Here is a 20,051-nt window from a genome sequence, read left to right on the forward strand (position 1 = left end):
TAATACTTATACATTATGTTAGTAGTTATACACTATTTTAAGTTTTTATAAACCCTCCCCACACACTTATACACCAAATATATACATTACTGTACAACACGTACTACGCATGTGAAGAACGAGTACCGCAAAAACCTGCGAAACAGCGAAAATACAGCAATAAATATTGAACACTAATATTGATTGAAAACCCACGAAACAGCGAGTCCGCGAAAAGCAAACCACAAAGTAGCGAGGGAGTACTGTATCTGAATGCACCAGACCCACAAACTGTCAAAACATCAGCTTTTATAGAGGTGCCCACACTCGCTGATGATCGGTTAATGTACATTAGATTATCAGCACATGGCTATGGAAGCAGTAAGGCTAAACTCAGTTTTTCACAGGATTGCATAAAGACCTGTAACAGCTTTCTGGAGCTGATGTGCTGAAATGTGTTAGCTCTACAGAAGCATAACTAGCAACAGTCTGCTAACACACTACCTAGCTAACATTGATTAAATTACTTGCTGCCTGGTCGTTTGTTCTGTGTCAACATTTTGGTTTTATTGTCACCATACCCTGGAAACACATTTGCTAGGACTGTACAAATTATTTGTATTAATCCTTGATTGTTTTTATGACCTTGCCACATTGACGTAAAAAGGTGAGCAAGGTAATGCTATTTTTTTAATGGTAGCTTAGTCACAAACTTCAGCTCCTTTGCTTAATCACTGTAGTTTTGTATGTTGTGTTTAGGATATTGTGTTTATGTGCTTCTTGTGTTAGCAATGTGACTGTGACACATTTCTTTTTCTGTACAGCTAACACTAATGTATCATTGACTTTATTGAGTGCATCCATGAATTCTGGGTCTCACTTTGTTGTATTCAAATATCAATTTAAGAAAGCATGCTGCATCTTTAAATTGATATTTATTATTTGGATATTCATACTACACAATAAAGCATAAGGTAGTGCTGCACGGATGTTCCTGCAGCATTTTTTTGGCTTTGCAGAATCTATTTTTAGCCATGGTCAAAAGGAATTCAGACAGTGACGTCACAGGATTTAACAAACAACAATCAGAGCTGGGGGAAGCTCTAGGATGCAGTTGGTGTCACAGTTAAGCTGCTGTTATGACAATTATGACATAACAGCATTCCCCTGATCTGCTGGTTTATAGTTTCTGGGAAAACAGCTTTTATTCTCACAGGTGGAAAAATATACTTCTGACAGAAACATGAAGCACTTACCTGTGAGTCTGCATTGAGGACTTTGATCCTCTGGGTGGAGATAAACAGATCAACCTCGGTGAGGGTTTGAGCATCTCCATCTGCGCTCTGAAGTAACATACAAACAGAAGAGTTGGTTAAATCATCCCTGTTTGACTTTGACTGTTCAAGATCTTTGTGCCAAGCCTGACTGTTCATTGTAAACACAGCTGTCTGAATGGTCCCTGTTGTACATGTAGGAAAGCCTTTTTATATCTCTGAAATTCATGCTTATAGTTTAGTGCCCAGTTAAAAAAAATGCTTGTTACATGGACAACCTACTGAGTCTAGAGGTGAGGTGGGAAAGAAAGAAAAAGAAAGTGCTTTGCACAGGCGTTAGTTTACATCAATTGTCCTGGCACGGAGATGGTGAGCTGGCATGGAAACAAGAAACAGCTTAACACTAAACCCCTACCAGCTGGCTGTTACACCAGTGAGAGTAATGCAGCCCCAGCACACAACATGCTTGTGCACATTTCCCTCTAATCAGTCTGCGCTGCAATCTAATAAAACTACATTTGTTTTAGTTTAATTAAAATTGCTTTATGCATTTAAATAAAGCAATCTGATAAAGAAATAAAAGAGATTGTTAACATTTTATTTTAAGTAACTAATTAACATTTTTGGGGACTGTGACCTGCACCTGTTCATCAGTTTTTATCCATATCCGACATCAGAAATACTACTTAACTTACTTTAGGGTACAAAATGTGCAACAAATACTATGACAAAAATAGTATTTGCAAACACAAATTATGGATTACATGGGTTTTGCATTTGTATGGATTTGGCTTTGAGGTAGAAGATTATTCTGTTCAATATGTTATGCTTTATTTCCTTCTCTCGCCTTGGTATGTGAGGAATCTATTTAAGCTGGCTTACTGACCTTTTAACACAAATATTTCAAACACTTAAAGCTTCAGATTCTTTGGTTAATGAGAAGAATTGAATTTGACTTTTAAATTGAATTAAAGTCACCCAAAGTACAAAATCAACAAATAGTTTACATCTCTGAAACTTATTTTGCTTTTCCTTATTTTTTGTCATATTTATTCTGTAACAATGTCATAAGTTAAATGAAAGAAGTCCCTTTCATATAACTTCTAATCTCAGGCTTCAGACTGCACGTAACACCTCCGTTCAGACAGTTTTCTTACTGTACACTCTTACTGATTTGTTTGATGTCAAAGGGCACACCCATAAAATGGTCAGCTCAGGCCCACAGCTTTGACTGTGAGCACAGCAGCCCCACCCACCTGCTGTTCAAACCTTCTGCTTGAAAAGGACAGCCAATCAATAAAATGCTAAGGTGAGAGGATGGTCTTAAAGGCACAGAAGCTAAAATATCATGTTTCAGAAAGATGATAATTGAGGGGATAAATGACTTTAATAGAAATTCATGTCAGTAAGATTTTGTTTCAGTTTGCTTCTGATGCAACACAATGTTCGCTTGATTTGAAAAAATGATCATAATTATTTTACATCACAAATTATTAAAAGGGTCACTGCACGAGTAACAGTGTGAAAAACAAAACATGGGGTTTAAGTACCCTAGAAAATTTAACCCTATGTTTTGGAGAACAGAAGTCTGACTTTTTTAAACAAACAAACCAGTCTCTAATGTGTGTGAGTAGGATGCTTAACTTAGCATAAAAAATAAGGAAATTTGTGTTTGGTTGATTATTTCTTGGTTGTAACAGCGCTTCTTAGCAATAAATCTTATACCGTTGAAAGCCTGTTTATTTCCCCTTAAATGGGGCCACATTTGTAAGGAAAATGCATTCATGGGTTGAGCAGCACAGTTCAGTATGTAGGTAGCACCCAAAAATTTGCCAGATCTTCTCTGCCAATGCCAAACAGTTTTTTAGGCCACCACCCAATGTTCTGTAAGGTTTATGCAACAGCTGTCCTAAATTAACAGCAATTACCAAAAATCTGTTTATGTTTCTGTAATGGTTAATCCACCAGTAGGCACAATTCTTAATCAAAATTATATTTTTAATACTAAAACGTAATTATTGTTGTTATCCATGAATTTTCAATTTTACTTTTTTACCAAAAAAAGCAAAATAATTAAGTGCATAATTATTTTTTGATTAAGATGCCAAATTACAGGTATTTATTTGCATTCCTGAACCAAAAAGGCTTTAGTGGTTGAATGTTATGCTTGATTAATTTCTGACTTCTCTTCTTTGATTTTCTGTGCCGGCTCAGATTTGGGTATAAAAACATGAATTCAGTTTGTTATGTGCCTCATAAATAATGTAATTTTCAGTTTTAAACTAGTCGTTGACAGATTTCTAAAATGTTCCTGCTTGCTTTTATGACACATGGTCTAATAAATGTGTTTAGCACTATAGATCAATCACATAAACATTTTATGGATCTATCTATCTGTCTGTCTGTCTGTCTGTCTGTCTGTATAGGCTTTAGCTGTATACATTAAATAAAACATGTTTGCCTTCAGTTTAGAAAACCTCACAAAGATTTGCTGAACTCAGTTCAGTGCATGAACCTTCAAGTGTTTAAGAAACAGACGGAAGAAGATACACAGACAGGCAAATATGAAGTAAAAAATAAAAGGTGAGAGTGGAAGCAAAGTGGCCAAAGGATATTTCTTTTGTTCCATTTATTACACACCGCCTTTTTCTTGATTTTGGCAGCCTTCTGTACCCTCTGGCAGGCAGGCAGGCAAGCAGGCAGGCGTTGGGACGGGACAAGGTCAGCAGATACAGGAGCACAAAAAACAGGAGGAAGAGGAGGAGGAAAATAAAGAAGGTAAATAAAAGAAGGTAAGACAGTAAAGCCCCAAACCAAACGGCAGGTGTGCTATCGCTGCTCTCACAAACAGGAAGAGTGACAGAGAGGAAAAAGAGAGAGAGAGGGAGGATGTGCGTGTGTGTTTGTGTGTGTGTGTTTGTTGAGAAAGCGTTTTGCACAGCCATATTGGTTATCACAACAGCAATTACAGAGGGTAACAATTGCTTTTTTTTCTTTTTAACTTATGAACTCAAAAGCGTGCAGACATGGATTGACACTGTTCCTGCATTCTTGATAAACCTTTGTAAGGTACTGTGGTCAAAGCATTCAATCAACATATAGACAAAGTCTGACAGATCAAATGCATGGGCACTGCTCTTACCAACGTTCACATTTATGACACAGTCTAAATGCTATTAGCAGAAAAGACATGCTGGAAAAAAACAATCAACAACACACACAGAGAAATGAGATTAAGGATTTAAGCTCTCTGCTTTGGGTTAGTTCTCTGGGTTGAAAAAATTGGAATTAAAGAGCTTAGCTAATATGGAGGCAGTTTTACTGTTCATGGAGTGGGCTCTACAGCTGACCTTGGTAATCTTTAGGAGGACTCTTAGCCCTCTGTAATCTTTCAATTTATCCCCTCTGTATAAGGGTCAAGCTGAGCTGCTGGCCTTCTCTCCATCTATCATCGACCAAAGGAAAGGATCTTAACATTACATTTTTGAGTGCAGGACTGTATGTTTGCGCGTGCCACTGCTGCAAAGCTATAACCACTAACACAGCATTAAAAACAGCCCAGAGGGAAGAGTCTTTTTCCAGCTTTCAATCTATAAAGTTTCCTCTTCTGTGATCAGCTCTCAAGAAGACAAACATCTGAGACTTTCAGCAACACCTACTGCTCTCTGCTGACGAGGAGCAGAGCAGGGAGGGGAATGAAGGTAGGAAGTAGTGAAGGGGGTGGTGGGGTGGTGGTGAAGCATCATAAATATTACATCAAACAGAGTGAACATCATGGCAGAAAGATCTGCATAAACAGCCTGCACAGCTCTGCTACAATTTACCTGGCATCCTTCTTTTTGCTCAGTTCAGCACCACGGGGTGCTGTACCTGTGCTTTAGTATAGGACACAAATGCTTCCTTGGTTTGATCTGAAGCGAAAAGTCTGGCTGAAATATAGTCAACTCATTTTTCTTTAAATAGCACATTTAAAAAGAACAGGAGTTGGCACAAAGTTCTTTCCACATACTGCATGTGTGGTTTGTGTGAAGCTGACGATCTTCCATTTCAGTGTCAGTGTTTACGCGCGGTTGCTATAGTGCTATTCATTTGGTTCACAAGGGATAAATGAATTAGATAATGAAGGACGAATCGAGGGAGACCATTGAGAGATAACAGCTAACTTGCTGCAGTCATTTGGACAAGATTTCGTGCAGGCAAACAACTGTGTGTGGCAAAGAGTGAGTGGCAGAAGAAGTACACATAGATTGGAGAGATAAAATGATGCCAGCGACGCAGTTAATTAAATTACGCTTTATGGTTGTGATGTTGACATCGTGGGCAATGTTTACAGCTGAGTCTCAATACTGCCTGTTCAACCAAGTCTCAACAACTAAAACCAAAATCTGTCAACACGTTCCTTGCCCGATCATGCATTTGGCCAATTAGTCTTCAGTTAAATCAGCTTTATTTAATAATTTAATAATTTAATAATTATTAATAATTCTGACAGCTTTAAGATGCATCTGGAGAATCATGTCTGGCCTTCGTCTAGAGTGGTCGTTTGGAACATGTAGGAGGTACGACTCACTTGCAGTACCTGCTCTATTTGCACACAGGCTTTTTAGTGGGAAACTGGCATTTTAATGTTGAGTCTGACTGATCTGGACACATGATGATCTATCACGTACTGCTTCTCCAGGTGATGTCTAGAAAAATTCAGGGCTTCGGGGCATGTGTAAAACCCACTATAACTCATTCAGAAAGAGTGACTGACAACATTTAAGATTCAACTTATTTTTAAAAGATATTCCTCAAATAAAGGAAACCTGACATTTGGTAGTTTTTCCAAAGTTATGGTATGATTTCCTAAACAAATGTACACTTATTAAACATATACAGATTTTCAGTTTATATTCTTTTTTCGATAATTATATTAACACATGTACATTTCTAGCAAAGTTCAGCAATAATTTTGTATATATTAAGACATGAAGAACAGACCCGGGCATTGTATGGGCCCCAGGCCACATTCAGCCCTTTGTGAGGTCAGTGTGAAATTAGGATTCATATGTAAATATGTATACATCATGCAGTTTATCCCATTTCAACCAATAAACACTCTTTGATGAACTCCCTATCAGAGAATGGCTTACTATTTTTTTGTGATTTTTGCAGAAAATCACAAAACAACTTTGTTGCTATTATTTTAAAGGTGACTGCAATTTTTTCATTTATGTATGTATGCAGCCAGTTTGGGAAGCTCATCACTGACACAGACTTAAATTACATGTATCCACCTCATCAAAAAAAAGTCTTATTACAGCATGCAACTACAACTACAGAGGCAGTCATTCAATATTTAGAATCACATCAAAGCTTATATTCACACAAGACAGAGATAAAAGAGACTAATGTCTGTTTAGCAACAGCGCCCTCAAACTTTAGCACTAATGTCATCTTGTCACGACACCTAGTTTTGACATAAATCACCTGGCAGAGGGAGTCTGCGCCCAGCACAGATAAATGTGACCACTGCCATAAGTCTGACAATCTAGGCTTTCTTAATGCTGATAAAAAGCTTCTCCAAACCAACATGAAATGAACCTCTTTAAGCTGCACTAGCACCACCCACAGCACTTTTTGGAATCATTGTTATAATGATATTAGTGAACAGCAGGGAGGGTCAACAAGGGAAATATAAGGCTCACGTGCCAGAAGCCCCATTATCAAGTTGGCTGTGTCAAACACACGTGCCCCGAAGTCTAATCTGGCCAAGTTTTTCAGCTGCCTAAAGAGACCACTCGTGCCTAATACATGATTATAATGCTTAGAAACTTCATTAACATCCACGTACTGCATATTTTGTTTGGCGGTATGTGAATATGAATTAAAAACTAGTCATAACTATTACCAATCACAAAATATTAAAACAAAATTCTGCATTACCCGGATTTTATTGTTTGTGTTTTCCCATTCCAAACACATACAGTGAAATGACACTGTATCAGAAGCAGAAACACACTTTCTGTACTAGCCATGTACTGGATGTTTTCCTGCAAGGCTTCTATATAGCTTTTGATACATTTGAGTGTTTCCAGTGCTGCGTAAATAACAACAAAATCACTGTGACATCAGGATGGCACCTCTGCTCAAAGTGAGAGAACTGCCACTATATAAAAAGCTTAGTCAGAGAGGGAGAATAATAACATGAAAATATGTTCATGGGGAACAGACTCTCTGCTGCTTCCTATTGCAGGAACTGTTCCTTCAACCAAGACATATTTCCAGATATTTAGGATCACCGGCAGTAATTCCTGTTGACTCAGGCATTACCACAACCTCAAGGCTGCTACTAGTGCTATATCTTAGCATCAGTATTTGTTGAAGTTGCAAATTATGCAGCTGACTACCCAACATCAATGCTGGGCAGCTGTAAACTACAAACCATGACCGACTCAGCTTACTCTGATATTCACAGTTCTTCAGACTCAATTAGGGACCACAAAGCATTATGGAACCACAGGAAAAATACTGTGCAACCAAAATTGCTCTTCAATGTTGTTAGGGCTGTCAACAAGCTGATAGTTTTTCTGCTTTACTTTGATAGTCTTGTCTACATTTTTACTCCTTTGTGATTGTTTGCATCATCCTCAATGTCTCCACTTGTGTTTTGTTTTTCAATCAATCCTCTGTGTATATATAGCTCTCTTAAGCCTTGGTATTGGTTAACTTTGTCTCTCTGTGTGTCCTCTCTTCAGCATGCCTTAATACTGTTGCTCTATTTATTGCTGTGCTTTGTGGACCTGACACAGAGGCTATGTGAACTAAGTGGGTCCAGAGAGGAGGCGGTTACAATAAAAAAAGGAAAAGCCATTACCTGAATCTAACAGCACCAGCACCGTGTTCATCTAAAAGGATATTGCCTCGAAAAAAAACTTGCTTAAACCAGCCTGACCAAATGTCAGTGAAATGTGCAGTTCTCGGTTTGCACAGCTGAAACAGAGCAGCAAACTCTTGTAACTCAATTAGGCCAGCCGGGAAACTGCAGACACACTTGTGAGCACAAGGCACAGTTGCACATTTTAAGAGTGCAGCCAGCATTAGCTCCAACATTCTGAAAGCAAAGAAAAGTGGAGAAGCAGTAGCAAGAGCGGACAACAAATTAGTATTTAAATTAAGAAGTCCTCAACATCCCATCTATCTGCAGTGCTTCATCCAACAACCTAACAACAGAATGACTGCGCCTGTGTAGGTGAGTAGCGATTGGCTGAGAGTCTGACATATCATTTCTTTCATTTTTTAATATCATGGTTATCACCATATCGTGACACCTCTAAGTTTTTAGAAAATGTTCTTTCTCCTGAGGAAACATAAAGAAGTGTGCTTCTCTGTATGACTCAAAAATGCAGCGGTAACTCTGCATGTTTTCATCTGTGAATTGGTGTGCGAGTGGGTGTGTTTTTGAGTACCTTGACCCTGCTGACAGCCTCCTGGGCTTGCATCATGCGTATGTTCTTGGAGGGGTTCCTCTCAGACAGCAGCTGAGTGGAGCCCAGGTAGTTAGCAGCAAAGATAATCCCATCAATCAGGTCTTCTGGCTCACAGGGTCCTGGGACTGGGCCAGGGAGAGGCAGAGAGGATGGTGATTAACAGGGAAACAAAAGGGAAGACAAAGCACATTTAGGCTGAAAGGGTGGAGTGTGCAGTGGAGACAGTGTTATAATTACTGCAGTCAGTGTGCTGTGTGAAGAAACAGAACTAAACACTGGAGATATTGGTGATTAATGGCTGGATAGGCCTCAGGAGTGAGATGGCCACTGGCTGTGAGCTGATGGAGGTGCAATGCTAGTGGGAGCTGTGATTAATCTGCATCTGTGATATGTACATGTGGAGTCTCAGACACTCATTTTGGAAGTAAATGTACCATCATGTTCTGATGGCAACTAAAGCCTTTTAAATCATATTATTAAGGCCTAGAACATGCTCAAAAACAGAGAAGTAGCATGAGAAGCCTGTGAGGGACACATTGAAGGCAAAGTGCAACGTATTGTAATTACTTGGTTTTATTTCAAATTATTACAATATTTTGATTTCATCACAAAACAGGTCTGCAGATTTACTTACCATCAACAAAGCTGGGAAAGGATGCAACCTTCTTTGTAGGCTGAAAGACAAAAACAGGTTATAACGTATAAATGTTATGAACAAGCTTACAGCGAACTGTTTTCCTTTGCTGCTTGAAAACAAACCTGCAAAAACCTTTCATCCTATTTGCTGATGTTTTCAGGTGTTATATCTATTTCTAAACAATGACAACACCATGTTCAAGTAGTTCCTATGGGGTCCTGGACTCATGATCGTGTCTAAATATATATTTCATTTAATAATAGGTACTGACTGAGCCACCTGTGTGAATTTTTGACAAATAACAGGTTTATTTCTCTTGCAAAACTCACGCAAACCCATTCTGCTGGTTTGGCTGATTAGTGGTTTTCATAAACAGTCATGACAACAAATCCTACATAAACAGTATGATGGACATGACGTTTGGCATCATGAAAGAGGTTTAGAAAGACCCTTCATTTCTTATGACTTTTCTACACTGCTCAGAAAAATTAAAGGAACACTTTGAAAACATATCAGATCTCAAAGGGAAAAAAAACATGCTGATATGAACTGGGTAATGTGTTATGATGCCACATAATTTGATGGAAATTAACATCAGCCTACAGATGAATTCAAAGATACCCTGAAAATCAAAGTGAAAAAATTATGTTGCAGGCTAGTCCATTTTGCAGAAATTTTATTGCAGTAACTCAAAATGATACTCAGTACTCTGTATGGCCCCCATGTGCTTGTATGCCTGACAAGGTCGGGGCATGCTCCTAATGAGATGACGGATGGTGTCCTGGGGGATCTCCTCCCAGATATGGATCAGGGCATGACTGAGCTCCTGGACAGTCTGAGGTTCAAGGACCAAAACATAATGTCCAGGAGAAGTTCTATTGGATTTAGGTCAGGCGAGCATGGGAGCCAGACAATGGTATCAGTTGCTTCATCCTCCAGGAACTGCCTGCACACTCTCACCACATGAGGTCAGGCATTGTTGTGCACCCTGATGAACCCACTGCACCAGTATACAGTCTGACAGTGGGTCCAAGGATTTCATCCTGATCCTTTACGGCAGTCAGGGTGCCTGACTGCGACTGTCTAGCCTATAGAGGTCCCTCCATGGATATGACTCCTCAGACTGACCAATCACTAAACCGGTTATGCTGAACACAGGTAGTATAACGTTCTCCACAGCTTCACCATACCCTTTCACATCTGTCACATGTGCTCATGGTGAACCTGCTCTCATCTGTGAAATGCACAGGGTGCCAGTAGTGGACCTGCTAATTCTGGTATTCTCTGGCAAATATCAGTCGGGCTCCACGGTGCCAGGCAGTGAGCACAGGGCTCACTGTTTCTGATTGTTTGGTCAGAGACATTCACTCTAGTGCCCCGCTAGAGGTCATTTTGTAGCTCTGGCAGTGCTCATCCTGCTCCTTCTTGGACAAAGGAACAGATACTGGTCCTGCTGATGGGTTAAGGACCTTCTACAGCCCTGCCCAGCTCTCCTAGAGTAACTGCCTGTCTCCTGGAATCTCCTCCATGCTCTTGAGAATGTGCTGTGTGACACAGCAAACCTTCTGGCAATGGCATGTATTGATGCGCCATCCTGGAGGGGCTGGACTATGTGTACAAACTCTGTTGGGTACGGGTATTACCTCATGCTACTAGTACTGACACTGACCCAAAGCCAAAAGCAAAACTAGTGAAAGAACAATCAGAAAAAAAGGGAAAAATGTCAGCGGCCTCCATCTGTAAAACAATTCCTGTTTTGGGGGTTGGCTCATTGTTGCCCCTCTAGTGCACCTGTTGTTAATTTCATTAACACCAAAGCAGCTAAAACTGATTAACAAGCCCCTCTGCTACTTAACTGACCAGATCAATATCCCAGAAGTTTAAGTGACTTGATACTATACTAAGATTAAAGGTGTTCCTTTAATTGTTTTGAACAGTGTATAATTGCCAGTGATACTGGTCTCTTCATCAATAAATTGTTTCACTGGGATTCCACTTGGAAAACAAAGCTTTCGGATGATCTGAAAGTCCAGTGACTCAAAATTTACAGAATTGCTCTTTTATAAGGACACAAGAGTGAAAAGGTCAATTAGAAACAAGGTAAGAACCTTATCTTAAGTGGACAGGAAGAAATGACACCTTGGTCTACGAAGAGAAACTTCATTTTTGTGCTTAGAATAGGCAGCACACAGATAAAAGCATTTAAACCCTGCTGTTGCTGAAAAGTACTGTAAAAGTAGATGAGGAAATCATGCAACGCAATGTCTTATTAACCAGGGGTGAAGAAGCTTTAGATGGCCACAGAAAAAACTGTGAGGCGATTCACGAGATTCAAAACCTGCCCAGTCTGCTGAGTCTTGCCCACATATTCAGAGATTTTACTCCCCTCAAGGACAAAGAAATAAGGACAGAGCCTGCAACAGTGGCATCCTCCTACCGCAGATGTCTCGATGAGAAATGGCTCTCATAAAGCCACAAGCAGAATGCTAGTCAATTATCAGGATGCTATCATGCCGAAAGCCGAGGACATGAGCCGAGGTTGTAATTACACAGTTACTCATTTACTTAAATGGTCACACACGCATACACGCACAAGCATAACCATATGGATGCACGGACACATAAACAATATATTGTGTATAAACAACAAGGACAATGAAGGAAAGTCTGTGACAGAATATCCAGAGAACATCTTACCTCTGGTACATTGTTGTTCTCCAGGGGGACGTTGAGGTCAGACCGCTGCTGTTTTCTGGGTTGTTCTGCGCCATTGCTCACCTGGAATGTCAACACAGAAGAACAGATGCAAGCAAATTATAACGTGATAAAAGAACGGGTAATGTTGCACAAGCTAAAGCAAGCACATGGAAAACATTTATTTTCTGTTTCCGCTGCTGCTTAGGCCGCGGAGGTTTCAATTCAGAGGAAACTGAGGTTTTGAATGTGTAGGCAGACCTGCTACCATCAAGGTGAATGAAAGAGTCAAAATGCCCTGTCCTAATAAAACCTAAGGTCTCTTTTTGCATACTGCGGAGTGTCAAGGTCAATTTGTTTGAAATGTTAAGCTACAAATACAATTCGATTAAATTCTGTCTGGTTTCAAACTCCTGTCAGCTGGAAAATAGTTAAGTTTGGTCTTTCAGCAGCCTGCTCTTTGGTCACATGTACAGTACATCCAATACATGCCACACAGAGGGAGGATTATATTTTTCCCATGTGGCTAATGTGGCTTCCTGCTTCCATCACTCATGTTTTAATGATGCATTCATCACTTAGAGTGTCTCTTGTCATATACAGTATAATTTTTATATATTTCATGAATGAAAATGAATACTACACAAACAGCTGCTGAGTAATCTCATAACTGCTTTTTCTTTTTTTTTTTTAAAATCATGTAATGTTTATATAAGAGCCCAACTACTCCATTTACTGCCCCATCAGCTCAGCTGGCCAATCAGTAATGATCGGGACTGAAGCAGTGAATACTTCCATACACAGTCTTTGTCTCTTCTCAAGCATATTCAAGGGGAGTGGAACATCACTGATGATGGCAGACCTCTTTCAATTATCCGGTACAGCCGGACAACAGTCAGTATAGTAGGAAGCATAACTTAGCCGGATGGAAAACACCCTTTCATTCTCCTGGGTACCCATTTTGCAGTCCACAACAGCTCATTAACATTTAATTGTATTAGTGGCTGAAATAAAATCCTCCTTCCAAGAAAGCCTCCTCCTCCTCCACGATGCAGCAGTGAAAAAAATGAAAGTCAGAGGAACGGCTGTCGTGGTGTCGTGCATCTGTATAGCCTCCTTTGCGAACAGAAAACCAGACATAAAGTCCTGATCAGTATTCATTGTGCACCCCAACTCAGTTGTGCAAACAAGCATTAAATTAATGAGATTCATGTTGTTGTTTGGTGGGATGGAATGCCAAACTGTGATGTTCTACGAAATTACTTTTATGAGCTGAATCCCAAGTGAACCCAACCCACTGTACAGGTGTGACTTTAACACCAATACATCAGTACTGTGTCAACTTTATACCATCAGTGCAAATAGAATTTACAAGACAAACACCAAATCAAATCAGCTTCAAGTCTGAATTAAAATTAAGAGATATCCACAATTTTTCTGTAAAATATCTTCAGCTGGAAGCAACATATCACTCAGCTGGATGATTTTGTCATGGAAATCACTGCATGGGCTCAGGAGCATTTCCAGAAATCACTGTCTGTGAATACAGTTTGCTCTATCATGCAAAAGAAGTCACATGTGAACACCGTCATCTTCTCTGGGCCAAAGCCCATTTAAAATCGACCGAGGCAAAGTGGAAAACTGTTCTGGGGTCAGATGAATCAAAATTTGAAATTCTTTTTGGAAAACATGGACACCGTGTCCTCCAGAGGAGATGGACCAGCTAGCTTGTTATCAGCACTCAGTTCAAAAGTCTGCATCTCTGATGGTATGTGGGTGTATTAGTGCCTGTGGAAATGACAGCTTGCACATCTGGCAAGGCACCATCAATGCTGAAAGGTATATACAGGTTTGGAGCAACATCATCATAATAATAATAATAATTACAATAGGGCCTTCGCACATTTTGTGCTCGGGCCCTAATAATACACTTATTTTTCAGGGAAGGTCTTGAATATTTCCACAAGGCAACACTAAATCACATACTGTATCTATTACAACAGCATAGCTTCATTGTATAAGAATTGGCCTGCCTGCAACATTTGGAGCATCATGAAATGAAGAAAATGACAAACAGGATCCAGGACTATCGAATAACTAGAATCCAGTATCAGACAAGAATGGCACAACATTCCTCTCCCAGAAATCCAGCAGCCGGTCTCCTCAGTTCCCAGACATTTACAGGCTGTTAAAAAAAAGAGCTTTAAACGTGGCCCTGTCCCAACTTTCTGGAGACATTGCTGCCATCAAATTCAAAAGGAGCTAATATTTTTTCATGAAATAGTAAAATCTCTCAGTTTAAATGTTTGATTTTTTTCTATTTTCCATTTTATTTAGAATGGAACATAGAAAACATATTAATGGTAAAAACCCCGACTGCTAAAATCACACACATTATTAATGTGAAAATAGATTCTTTTAGTAGATCAACACCAAGCTCTAAAAATCTGCTGGATTCTTTTTCATTTTTAAACAAGTAAATCACAAACTGACCGAGAAAGGATGTTATTATGAGAAACACTGTCAAAATGCTGATAAGATGTCAAAATGTACCAATGCTTAAAGCACATCAACACAGCATCTTTTTGTATGTACTTGTATGTGTGTGTAGATGACCTCCCTGTAGAGTTTTGTAACTCTTCTGTTATAACATAATCTTTTGGCTCCACACTGTGCACAAAAGGCACTTATTAAATTCACTGTTGTCCTGGTCTAGTCTAGGGTCATTCTGAAGTGGTGCACAAAGAAAATTTCTTTGAATAAGAGAGGACAAAATGACCGAATTATCTCAATGAGTCTGGGAGTCATCTCAATCTGCAGTTCACTGTATCTTTTTTTTTTTTTTTCATTTTCATCAAGTTACTACACTGTGTGACCCACTTCTGTGCTACAAATGAGCTACATATATACAGTGAATATACAAGCAAGTGTGCACGCCATGGAGCAGGTGTGTGTCAGCATGCTGCCCACAGGGGACTATCCCTGTTCTCTTTTTACCATCTGACTTTTAGGGGGTGGGGGAGCTCTGCATGTGCTTTGAATCTATCAGTGTGTATGTACAGTGTGTGTGCATTAATCAAGATCTGTGAGAGGCAGAGAGATGAGGAGGGGGACATCTCAAGGTAACGCAGGGGGAGGAGTGATGCTTCTGCTATTCTCTATGTGGTAATGAAAAACATGTCACCTGTAACTCATCTCCTGCTTATCACCACAAATCTCTTTAAATCATATCCAGTGGCAAGAGTCTGTTGCATGTTATCTGAATATACCGCAAAGGATCTGAGCTTACATTCATGTTAGTATTCCTGTCGTGTTCCTTTTTCCTGTTATAGCCTTGGCTTCTGTGAACAATGTGCAGCGGACAATTTAACTATAGTCAAACATCATACAACAGGTTTTGCATTAGGATCTAACTGAAAACATAATGTTTTGTGGAGGGAGAATAGGGGCTCTATCAGTGAATAGACCACAACAACAACAAACTCATCATTCACTTGAATTTCTTTATTGTTATTTATTATTTTGTACTGTGTTCATACTTGGACTGCAATCTATACACAAAGGCCTGGACCAAGAACTAATGCACCTTCATGCATTTGTCCAAAATCTATCAACACCCTACAAAATTTTGATTCCTATGAACACCAAGGGCAGCAAAACACAAACATATGTTTATATATATATATATATATATATATATATATATATATATATATATATATATATATACTTGGAAAATAAAGCATCCTATTGTTCCTTTAGTAGTACAATGGTTTGCTACTGGGGCATTACCAAGCCTCAAGGGTAGGGTAAAAATAAAAATTCTGTGACCTGAAATAAAAATAAATGCAATATTTTTCTTTACAGAACTGACTAAAACAGAATAAAAGCACCCAGGAAATAGGTCAAATTTGTCAGCACAACCACCACGAGGAGGCTTTGACATAAGTCTATTGAGACTGGGATATCTGCATGATTATCAGTAAACTGTCCTCATAAAATGATGTTTTCACGTAAGTTCAGTCACTAAGGAAACAATAAAACCATAAAATCTAAGAGTAAAAGTTGCATTTTACCCAACTCTTTTTGCATTTGGCTAAACACAGACTGTTTCCTGGGCTCGCACCTTAAAATCTTAAAAGAAACTGTGCAAATATGATCCTGTTACTGCATGTGAACATATACACACCATTTTAGGCCATCAAGAAAGTACACATAGTTACCTTGAGGTCCAATAATTAACCATAGGGGGTACATTTATGTAGCTTGTACCTGTGTGAACAGAAATGGACCTCCCCTATTTCTGAGTGCAATTAGCACTCAGAAATCTGAGTGCAATTAGCACTCAGAAATAGTGCTAATTGCACTATTTGAATCTGAACCATCTTAATGTGTTGTTCAATACATGAAAAGGTGAATGAACAATGTAAACACTGTTACTTCAGGCTATATAATTAAATCACAGTGTAGCCTGATAATGCATGGCTCATCTCTTTCATTTTTCTGTTGTTCTATGCAATAAATTACTTTCAAGCAGAGAGCCTTAAGGCAGGCCTCATTCAATTTAGGGATTAAATATGAAACAATAATAATATTTGCAAGCTGCTTCAAAATCAAGCTCACCTGCTCTTGTGGCCATCTCTGCCTGTCATCAGGGGAGTGTGGATGCACCTTGTGGCCTCTCTGGAGGTCAGGGTTGTTGTGGTGCATGGAAGGGAGGTTGAGGGACTTGGGCCTGCTGTCATGTCGGTGGTGGGGTGGAGGGTAAGGGGTTGCATCAGGCTTGGAGTGAGCGTAGTCACTTGGTGCGGGGTCTTGTGCCAGCTCCTCTGGGCTTTGGTCGGTGCCACTGCTGAGACTCCCCATGCTCATACTCATCTTAATCTCAGCAACAATTTGATCAATGTCCTCCTCAGCCTCCTCCCCCGTTTCCCCCTCTACCACCAGCACTTTACGGCTACGGTAGGGGGAGACTCGCACCGAGTTCCCATTATCTTCAGGGGCGTAGTAGTCTCCAGTGTAGGCCCTGCCATGCCTCTCCTCCTCGTCACCTTCCTCGTCTTCCTCCTCGTTAGGGCAGTAGTCCTCGCTCTCCACCTCCTCCTCTTCTTCTCTGTCAGCCCTTCGGGTGTGTGAGGTGTCTTGCATGGCAGGCTGGTGGTGGTGATGATGGTGGTGGTGATGGTCCAGGATGGGTTCGGGTCGTCCATTGTAAATCTGCTCATCAGGATCTTGCTCCACCACCTCACAGCGGACTTCTCCCTCTCCCTCACCCCACTCCTCCACCCGGTGCCTCTCGCATCCCGCCCACTGCTCCTGTTTGGCCTGGCACTCCTCTCTCCAGTCCTCTCGTACCTCCTCGTCTCCCTGCCTCCACTCTTCCCTCACCTCTTCCTCCTCTTCTCTCCACTCTTCCCTTGCTGCCCCTTCCCCCTCCTCATCTTCCACCCATTCTTCTTCTCTCACCTCCCCTTCCCCCTCCTCGGCCCACCCTTCCACAGCTTCCTGGGATTCATCAGTGTGGGATCCGCCTAGCTGCATGGTGCTGGTGCAGTCCCCCTGGCTGTGGCTGTGGTTGCAGTCTCCCTGGTTGCTGCAGTCCATGCCTTCCAGGTAGCTGTCGTCTTCTGGGCAGTAGCGGATGTAGTAAGTAACACCTTCATCTTCCTCTGCCAACCCTGGAGAGGTTTAATAATCACTCACAGTTATGTTGCTCATTCTTACAGCTTGCTTACTAATATAATTATTACTTAATCTATAAGTTTTATACATACTTGAGCTTACTGACGTCTCAATCAATACTCATCCTACAGAGTATTACTAAGCATGATTTCTAAGTTTGTTTAATATGAAGAAAATATTACTCTGTTAGTACTGAACTATTGGCAAACTAAATTTGGTACCCACAAAATGTTATTTACGGTTATTCCTTTGCTATGTCAAACAAATAAAAAAAAATAAAAAATCAGTGCTGCAAATATTATCCCTTGAAACTACGAAACAAAGCGTCCTGGAAATTTAAAAAAGCAGACAAAAAAAAAAAGAGGCAAAAAAAAAAACAAAAGCCAGTAACCATGATCACATTTACCGTCATCATAATCATCATCATCTGAGGTGTTGTTTATATAGTCAGAGCTGGAGTCATCATCCAGGCTGTCACCTCCATCATGGAAGTCTGCCTGGTTAGGGTCATCTTGGTCGTGGCTATGTTCTGGCGTGGAAGGTGTTGCTGGACGCTGATCCTGAAGTTCTGCATCTGGTTCATGGTTGCTGTAGCGCTTCACTTCCACCTCTGCATGTGCATCTGCTTCTGGATGACTGCGCCCTACGTCTTGAGACTTGGGAGAAGAATATTGTGCCTTACAGGAATGAGGGAGGGGTTTCGGCTCTTTGGGATAGCGGTGTGGGCGCTGCCGCGCTGGGAGTGCCTTCAGATCACGTGACTCTGTAGGATGAGGGGTAGGACAGGAGGCGGAGCCTGGAGCAGCCATAGTACTTCCTCCACTGGTCCCTGGCCTCTTCCTTTGAGCCATGATTGGCGGCTTACAAGCCATGCATTGTTGTGGGTTTTATCCTATGTGACAGAGGAAAAACAGGGGTGGAGCTTTAGAATGACATCAAATACTACTGATTCAGTAATTAAGTACATACTCACAAGAAGGGCTTTCTACAGTAATGGAAGAAATGATGAAGGCTAAAGCTGGGAGGATTATAAGGTTTTAGTACAAAAAACAACTATTTGCTTGTGTTTTTCAGAAGAGCTGGAAAAATGATGACACATTTCATCAACGTGGTAAATCTGCAGAACAGATTCCCTTTCCCAAACAAATACATCCTGGGAATCCAATATATTCATGTAATTAAGTAGGACATTCCCTGGTTTACTTTATCTACAGTCCAAAGAACACGTTGCCGCTTATTTAGCACAATTTTGGCTTCAAATTCACAGCAATGGATTTGACATGTTGCTCAGACTCAGTTTTATAACTGTAAACACAAAGAACAGAGAGCCTAAGTATAAGTATATTGCTTACACATAAATGTAATGGGACACTGCCAGACAAAGAATCAATAGTTAAATCAAGGTCATCTCCACATAGGTGCTGCACATGTGCACAGATACCAGTGCAGATGATCAGTCAATCAAGACATTTATTGATCCTTCTGAAGCCTACTCGCCACGAATAGTCAATGTGGAACACCGCAAAAGCTACTCCTATGCAAGATCTGTTTATGCAGGGCAGATAGAAAGAGACAGCAAAATGTTTCTCGCTCTAAAAGAATGAGGATTCTCGCTCGAATATGAATTGCCATTTTCCCTTTGGAATAGAAAATGAAAATGAGAATTCAAGGAGTATACTGAAAAAGGCATTAGTGTCTCTGTGTCACTGACTGTTTCTGAGAGCAACAGTCCAAGTTTATGATTAATTTTTCACTATAGTGCCTTTGTAGTGAAAGAATGTAAGCCATATTCGTCATGGTTTATAGATGTTTAACAGTGTTTTTGGAGGTTTCTTTGAAGCCAGTATTTGGCGACACTTTTTGTACTTTCAGCTACATAGATCAAACAGTACATGTCACTTTTATGAAAATAGTTATTAATGAGACACGATTACTAAAAAAAAAAAAAAATCGACTGTTCTTAACATTCAATATGCCACTCTCTAAATTGGAGAGCGGCTGAATAAAGGGTACGGGGACCAAAATATGTGTGCACTTTGTCTTAGGCAATCCAGTCAAAGAAAAAGAGTCTATATTTATATAAGGAACAACTAAGATCATCAAAACTGGGACAAGTGAGGGACAAACATATGGAGGATTAGGTACATAACACTAGTACTAAACTTGTTTTAAAAGGTTCTACTTATCCAGGGCCGGGTTGTGAGGGGCGGCAGCCCAAGCAGAGAAACCCAGATTTCTCTTTCCCCAGCCACCTCCTCCAGCTTATCCAGAGGAGGCATTCCCAGGTCAGCTGAGCGATGTAATCTCTCCAGT

The 20,051-nt window shown here is 40.3% G+C and overlaps 1 protein-coding gene across 3 annotated transcripts in view; it reads right to left on the reverse strand.

The window, feature by feature from the left end:
* The window catches only part of apba2b (amyloid beta (A4) precursor protein-binding, family A, member 2b), a 72,305-nt gene that overhangs the window by 14,425 nt on the left and 37,829 nt on the right, over positions 1-20,051 (reverse strand). For 2 of the 3 annotated variants that reach the window (XM_030725338.1, XM_030725345.1), the window contains exons 2-8: positions 18,145-18,630; positions 16,680-17,734; positions 12,060-12,140; positions 9,360-9,399; positions 8,705-8,850; positions 3,894-3,929; positions 1,236-1,322 (exon numbers count right to left, since the gene is read on the reverse strand). In XM_030725338.1, coding sequence (XP_030581198.1) covers positions 1,236-1,322; positions 3,894-3,929; positions 8,705-8,850; positions 9,360-9,399; positions 12,060-12,140; positions 16,680-17,734; positions 18,145-18,610 — 1,911 coding nt within the window. In that variant the 5' untranslated portion in view covers positions 18,611-18,630. Of the gene's footprint in view, positions 1-1,235; positions 1,323-3,893; positions 3,930-8,704; positions 8,851-9,359; positions 9,400-12,059; positions 12,141-16,679; positions 17,735-18,144; positions 18,631-20,051 lie in introns of those variants that run through there. The other variant, XM_030725353.1, reaches the window with a different exon arrangement.

Source organism: Archocentrus centrarchus, chromosome 3 (assembly GCF_007364275.1).
Source record: "Archocentrus centrarchus isolate MPI-CPG fArcCen1 chromosome 3, fArcCen1, whole genome shotgun sequence".
NCBI classification, from domain to species: Eukaryota; Metazoa; Chordata; class Actinopteri; order Cichliformes; family Cichlidae; genus Archocentrus; species Archocentrus centrarchus.